Source organism: Podarcis raffonei, chromosome 17, assembly GCF_027172205.1.
Source record: "Podarcis raffonei isolate rPodRaf1 chromosome 17, rPodRaf1.pri, whole genome shotgun sequence".
Taxonomy (NCBI): domain Eukaryota; kingdom Metazoa; phylum Chordata; class Lepidosauria; order Squamata; family Lacertidae; genus Podarcis; species Podarcis raffonei.
In genome coordinates, this window is record NC_070618.1 from 9,282,811 (window position 1) to 9,290,403 (window position 7,593).

At 44.4% G+C, this 7,593-nt stretch overlaps 1 protein-coding gene across 1 annotated transcript in view; it reads right to left on the reverse strand.

The window, feature by feature from the left end:
• LOC128405335 (transient receptor potential cation channel subfamily V member 5-like) overlaps positions 1-6,614 on the reverse strand; it is a 34,074-nt gene extending 27,460 nt beyond the window's left edge. Inside the window, exons 1-3 of the mRNA XM_053371864.1 lie at positions 6,463-6,614; positions 2,916-2,931; positions 1,359-1,427 (exon numbers count right to left, since the gene is read on the reverse strand). Of these exons, the coding sequence (XP_053227839.1) occupies positions 1,359-1,427; positions 2,916-2,931; positions 6,463-6,614 (237 nt within the window). The remainder of the gene's footprint in view (positions 1-1,358; positions 1,428-2,915; positions 2,932-6,462) is intronic.
• Positions 6,615-7,593: the final 979 nt, after the last annotated feature.

Here is a 7,593-nt window from a genome sequence, read left to right on the forward strand (position 1 = left end):
TTTCACAGACAAAAGGCTACCACAAAATAAACACCTACCGTGCATTACCAAGAGCAGTCATCAGTTTTTATCCACTTCTAATTAACAATGGGAGATAAACTGTATTCATCGGCTTACAGATGAAAGGTTCTCCCTATCCCTTTGTAAATCACCAGGCGGACCCTGCTCTAAAGCATAAAACAGTTGATTTTGTGCTTACAAAAATCACAGGGATCTTTATTTTAATTGCTTTGTAAACTCTTCAAATGGAAAAAAAATAGATTATGGTGAGACTAAAGAGAACCAACCACACCCCAAATCCTTGTAAACTAACACAAATACGTGGCATTGCCAAGATAGGCAACTGAGAATAAGACTTTGAGGAGCGCAATGATTTTTTTATTGCCACATGTATGGAATTGACTGCTCTTGGCTTTGTGTTGGGGAGCTTACTCCAAACTCCCAGCCATGCAACCCACATTCCAGCCCACACTATATAAATTTAATTTAATAGTTTCATGTCTTTAGTCTGCTCAACACATGCAGCAGAATGGGGTGAAAGAGTTCTGGGGTGATAGGGTGGACCTTATCACTTGAGCCTACAAGTGGAGGAATTACATTTTTTTTTAAACCTCCCCTGTTTTTCAAATTTCCTGGAAATAAAAAACCAGCACAAACAGGCAAGATCTCGGCTAGAACCTCTCACTCTGCTATTTGCAGGGAGGTGGGGTTTTTTTGGGGGGGAGGGGTGTATTCATAATTGGTATCGCCCACATACAGTATAAATGGATACAGACCATTCTACTAACTTATCATCCTGCCATTTAATTATACAGTGGGCGCTGCTCTGGTTTTGCCAGAAGCGGCTTAGTCATCCTGGCCACATGAGCCGGGAAAACTGTCTGCGGACAAACGTTGGCTCCCTCGGTTAGTAAAGCGCAATGAGCACTGCAACCCCAGAGTCGTTCACGACTGGACTTAACTGTCAGGGGTCCTTTACCTTTACCTCTACTTACGTGCACCTCTGGTTACGGATCCTTTGGGATACGCACACAGCAAACCCGGAAGTATTTTTCCGGGTTTTACTGTGCGCATGCACAGAAGCTCTCTACTGCACTGCGCGCATGCGCAGAAGAGGCACATCCGGTTGTGAAAACCTTGGGATCCGACTGGAGCTCCAGAACAGATCCCATCTGCAACTGGAGGTACCACTGTATTAGACTTAAATCACACTGTTTTAAACATCCACAGACTTCTATTACAAACAGTTATATCCTGATTCTAAACATGCATAAAATCTTCCAAGTGTGCTTGTGCATAGAAACAGCAGCCGTAAATAAGGATCAGGAATAAGTCTCCTTGAATGGAGTGAGACTTACTTCTGAGTTGACATGGTTGGAATCAAGCTGAAAACTGAAGAGGTACAGAATATTATAGGCATCACCACCCTGTAAGCAAAAATAAGTTGCATTGTTGACTCTTATTCCTTATTAAAGGTCTGTACAGTGATAGCAAATTGCAAGTTAGATGTGGGTTGAAGGGCCAACTTTCGGGTTATATTGAGATAGCATGGGGAGGATGTTGGCACCCACAGCCTTTTCCTAAATGATTTAGAGGAAAGTCTAATGAACCCAGATGGTCATCTCCCAAAAAGAGGTACCAGAAAGACCCCTCTTTTGCTATATGTGGATGATTCGCTCGTTCCAGACCTGATTTGAAATACCAGCAAATGAAGTTCTCAGATTACTGTTCTGTACATGGGTTATCCATCAACTATGAGAAATCAAAAATTTTCATTTTTGAGAAAAGATATTCTCCTTGCAAATGGCCGCAATCTAGAGCTGACTAAATGCTTCCAGTACCTAGGGCTCTTGTTTCACCACACAATGTCCTAGAATTGCCACTGGCAGACTATCTGTCAGAAGGCGGAGATGAGCAACCTTGCTATACTCCATTTATTTTTCACAAAAGGTGGTCACTATGTTCCATCAGCCATAAGGGTCTTTAACGCGAAATCTGTTTCCCAACTCCTTTATTTTTCAGACGTCTGGTACAATGGTCTGTTTCCTAAGTTAGATGGGTTCCAGGCTAAGTTCCTTCAGTCCCTACTTCAAACTGTGTCCCTAATTCAATTCTATTGTTGGACACAGGTGAATGCCCACTTTCCACCAAAGTGTGGTGGGCTGCCTTGAAACACCAGCTAAAGATCTCAGTATTTGGCCTGGGGAAGGGATCACTTTTTCATCTAACCAATGAGGAGTCTATCAGCTCATGGTCAAAAACTATGGCCCAAAAAGCCTCCTCAGTTGGTCTTTCACCATCCTTTTTACATCATCTGGACTACAGTATTTCCCTTAAATCCCTGAGGAAGAGGATATGGGATATTTCATACAGCAATATTCACTCTAGATCTTATGTAACCTGTGGACCATTTGCATCTGGAATCTGCTATAGCCATGACTTTCAGTTACCATTGTATTTCATGAATCTGTCTGTACCTAACTACCGCCAATTGTTCTCCAAAGCCAGACTAAATGTATTTCCATCAGAAATACTAAACAGCAGACTGTCTGGTATCCCTTATCAGAACAGGCTCTGCTTATGCTCTCAGGGTCTTGACTCTATGAAGCATATCCTACTACACTGTGAGCAGTTCAAACAAGCCAGGGATCAATTAATTAAACCCCTATTGGTAAACTTAACTGGAAAATCCAAAACCTTCTACCTTAAGTACCTCCTTGAAGATATGTCAAATTATACTACCCTGGCCGTGGCTAAGTTCCTCTCAAAAGTAGTAAGAAATAGAAACCTACATGCTCTGGATAAAACATAGTGACTGCCTTGGAATCCTTTCCCTGCATTTCTGTTTTATTTTGCTTTTGAAAATGGTTTTGTGATTCTTTGGACCGAAATAAAGACTGTTTGTATGTACTTACATCATAGGTTTCAATACTACAGCTCAAGCGCAAAAGATAGAGAACACAATAACCTCCTTGCTGGTTCAAACTACTTCAGTTCTGTATCCTGCCTCTGGCAGAACACAATTCCAGGCACATCTGGGAAAACAGATACCCAAGATGCTGATAACAATCTCTCCTCCCCTGGCACTCATGTTGATTGGGAATGGTCTTCAGATTTCTCTCTAGAGTGATTCAGATGAAGTAATATTTCTAAGGAGTACATTTCACTTTCTTGCAATATCTCCATTGCTATACCACTCTTGGCTTTTGAGTCAATATAGGCAGCTATTGGGGGGGGGCATTAAGTTCAGGTTCTAAAATAACTTAGCTGCAATCTTTGTGTTAAGAACATTCACGCATCAAGGCATAAAATAAGTCGTCAAGGTGCTTTTAGTGTCACTTGTGAACAGGTCCAGACCAAGCCATTTTTATCCCTAAAGAGGAGTTTACTCAAAAATGGCACTCCAAGCCCTCAGTAACTCAAGAGAGTGCAATACAGTGGGCAGTTCTCCTGCAAAAGCCTCATGGAAATGAGCACAGGCTGTGCAAGAGAATGGCCTAGTAATGAGCTAAACCTATTTATCTCCAACTCAACTGCTCTTAATAACACCCAAAACCTGACACAGCCACCTCAGCTTGCCTCATGATAAGGCTGTCTTCGCCTTTGAAAATGCCCTTAAGAAATGCACTCTTAGCATTGGAAGCAAAAACACTCTCACAGGAAGGCCAAGGCTGTTCACCATTTTCTTGCAGGAAATCTCTGGCATCACTGCAAAGTATCAGTTCAAATTTTGCACAGCCCTGAACAAAACCAGCAACATATGCACCCCATCCTTCCCCATTAAGCTGATGTCTCTTTGGCCTATTGAAACATGATGATGAAAACCTTTTAGGAAGGTGCGAAAAGCAACCTCAGGCAATCCATTTTCAGCAGCATGAGACGGCCAGCTATTGAATTAATAATCAAGTCTTCTTTACAAACAAGTTTTCAAGACACCTTGAGGATGTGTGGTCCTTACACTTTGATAAAACAGAATGGTTTATGAGTACCAAATGGATCAACGAAGATGCTTGAGAGGAAACATCTTGAATAACTGCATACCTACTCGGAACAACACACATCTGTTTGTGCAACATATGTTTTGACCAGGTGCATATTGCTGGATTGAGGTGGTTTGCATTTGGATATTCTGTATCAGGTGCAAACATAGTCTCAGGTCATCCTTGGTTGGGTAAAGAAATTATGAATGAGACATAACTAATGAAAGAGAAGCAGGTTCTGTTAAATGCTCATCCTCTTTAAAAAAAATAGACAGGAAAAATAGACATGTTCTGGTTGCCCCTATTGATTAGGGCATTCTCTGATTTTCTGATAGCTGTTCCCAGTAAATTATTGTCTCTATTTTGGAGTGATTTGAGGGAATGCATTTCCAAAACTTTATCACTCTATATTGAAAGAATTGCCATGCTTCTGTCCTCTCCCGCCAGCTTTTTAGAAGCTAAACCTCCAAAGTAGGTGCAAACACATATTGATGCTAGTACATGAAAATGCAGCTTCCACACATACATAGAGGCAACGTGAAAGCGCTGCATCCTTTCCACCAACCCATAACTTGTTATCCAGAGAGTAAAATGTGTTTTGAGTTGGAAACAGCTCTTCTGTAACAAGCACAACCAGATCTCTTGTAAGAGCAAACTTTCTTAGGTCATTAAGTTGTTGTTTTCAAAGAGAAACTGTTATGATCGGTGCAGTAATGCACCCTCTTCCAGAAGCCAGTGCCAGCCAGCAAATGAATGCAATTCACAGGAGATTAAGAACCTCAGGCAATGCACAGGAGACACAAAAAACAAAACCCCTCAGGCAGTTATATTTGGTGTGAGAACTGATTGTGTTACAAGTACATGAGTGAGCTGACTTCCATCTAAGGAATGCTGTGCAGTATAATCTGTGAAGCACTGCTTTTCTCCTGAGGCCAGACGAGGGAGGACTGTAAGGGGATGGGAATCTTCAGATTTCCCCCCCCCCTCCCAACAATAACTATTTGTCAAGAACACCTATGTCTCTGCCCAACTCAATACACTATGTATTCAATGCAATACAACAGGTTCTATTAAATGAAGTTTATTAAGTGGGTCCAAATACTACGTATGATACATGGGAAAAATTAGGTCAATTTATTATCCCCTGGGATAGCTCAGTCAGTACAACATGAGACACTAAATCTCAAGTCATGGTTTTGAGCCCCGTGTTGGGCAAAAGTTTCCTGCACTGCAAGGAGTTTGTTGGGTGACTCTCATGGTCCCTTTCCAACTCTACAATTCTGTGAGTCTATCAGACTTTGGGAAATGTGCATTATCATTATATTTTGTGCTGATAATTGATAACATGAATATGGTTAGTATGAAGTACGAATGTATCCACAATGTTATGGGGGCTAAAAACATTTCTGTTTAGACCAGCCTACCCAGATATCTAGAATGTTGATGTGTTTTGTTTTTAGTTTATTGCCGATTTTAATTTTAAAATGTTTTAAGTAGTTGTTCTTAACTGGTTTTACCAAATTTTATCGCTTCATTCTTTTTGTAAACCACTTTGATGTGTTTTTTTACCATCAAACTAGCAAAACAGCTCGGTCAGTGGAGCATGAGAATCTTAATCTCTCTTAATCGTGAATTCAAACCCCACGTTGGGCAAAAGATTCCTGCCTTGCAGGGGTTGGACTAGATGACCCTTCCGGTGCATTCCAACTCCACAATTCCATGATTCTAAGCGGTGTATAAATTTTATGAAATAATTTTTAAAAAATGGTATTAAAATGAACGGGATTGTCTCTTTCTTCTTTTTGCCATTTAATCATTAATTAATTATCCAAGAGGGATATCCGTATCTAGAAATACATTCCTTAAATACACACACACTTTTTTCTTAAGAGGGGAAAAGAGCAAAACCAGACTGATACAAACCCTAGTCTCAACGGCATTCACACAGAAGGTAAAAGGCACATGCAAGGTGCAACCCAGACTGGGACGCTGTCGTGGGGGGAAATGGGTTTTAAACCTGCTGCGTTCCTATCTGGACCAGACACCCCACACCGAGTTGCACTGGGGGAGATAGATACTTCCCATTTGCTCCCAGGGCTGCAGCCTCCCCAAGTACCAAGGGAAGGATAGACACCTCTGTGGTGAAAGCATTGGGGGAGAAGAGAAACATGCCATTACAATTCACATGCCCCCTTAGAAGTGCAGTCTATTTCCATATACGCAGCAAAACGCGACGGCAGAATCCCGAGGGAGGTACAGCAAACAAACACCACTCGAATGCCTTAAACATGTCGCAGCCCTCCCCCTGCCCTGCTGGGCTAGCTTTCTAGCTGCAGGGCGCCAACTTAGCTGCGCCCGGGAAAGTGGTTCCCCGCGACCTTCGCGCTTCTTCCGAGGCGATGCAGCAGCCCCGGCCGCCCCTTCCCTCCCTTGCTAGGCAGGTATGTCGACTGCAGGTCGCCCGCCGCCCGCGCTCACTTACTTCTTCTGTTGCAGCAGGTGGATCTCGTCGGCGCTCCGCCGCCCGCCGCTGCCTCCCGCGCCGCCGCCGCCGCCGCCGGGTCTGCAGGTGCGCCGCAGCCTCTTCCAGAAAGCGCCCAAGAGGCCGTTCTCTCCAGGCACGGGAACCCCCATGGCTCCTTCCTTCCTTCCTTCTCCTTTGGCAGCGCCACAAATAATAAAAAAACAAGCAGCCGCTGCACGAACTGCTGCCGCCTCAGAGGAATCCGGCGCCGGGGAGTCTTGCCTTCTTTTGCCCACTCACTTTGCCCTCGGGCGCCGCGACGGTGCGCGCCTCTCTTGAGGCAAAAAGGAGCCGAAGGGAAGCCGTGGGCGCGCGGGGTTGGGGGAGGCCCGTCGCGCCGACCTCCACAGAAAGGACTCCCCTCGCTCAGGGAGCACCTCGGAGGCGTCGAGGAGGCAGCGTCTGGTGCCGTCTTCTCCCTCGCCTCGCTCTCTCGGCTTTAGCGAGCGCGCGTTTCCCGGCCAGACTCCGGACAGCACCTGCGCGCTTTTGGGGCGGGAAAAGGGCGGCGGGAACCCGCTTGAGGGCCAAGGTAAGATATAGCAGGCGGAGGAGGAGGAAGCGGGGAAGGGGCGGGCACTGGGCCGAGGAGATGCCGGCCGGCCGGCCAGTCTTGAGGGCAGTTGCAAGGGCTTGGGGCTGCCTCAAGCACCCCCGGGCAGATCGGGAGGGCGCCGTCATCCATCAGGAATGATGCCTCCCGAATAGCAGGCGGTGGGGACGCACCCAGTGCTGGATTTAGGTATAAATTTTAAAGGAAAAACAACAACTGAAGATGATGGATTTTGGGGAGCTGGCCGACCTGACGGAAAGAGTCCGTGACCAGAGGGGAGAGGAGCACCAAGAGGACTGGAAGAAATTTGAAGATTATTTAGCCAAATATGTTAAGATAACATAAATAGAACTACTTGCGAGTAGGCCTAGGATTTAAATGTGTGATGTTGTAAAATACTACATTAAAGTTAATAAGATAACATAAATAGAATTACTTGCGAGTAGGCCTAGGATTTAAATGTGTGATGTTGTAAAATACTACATTAAAGTTAATAAGATAACATAAATAGAATTACTTGCGAGTAGGCCTAGGAT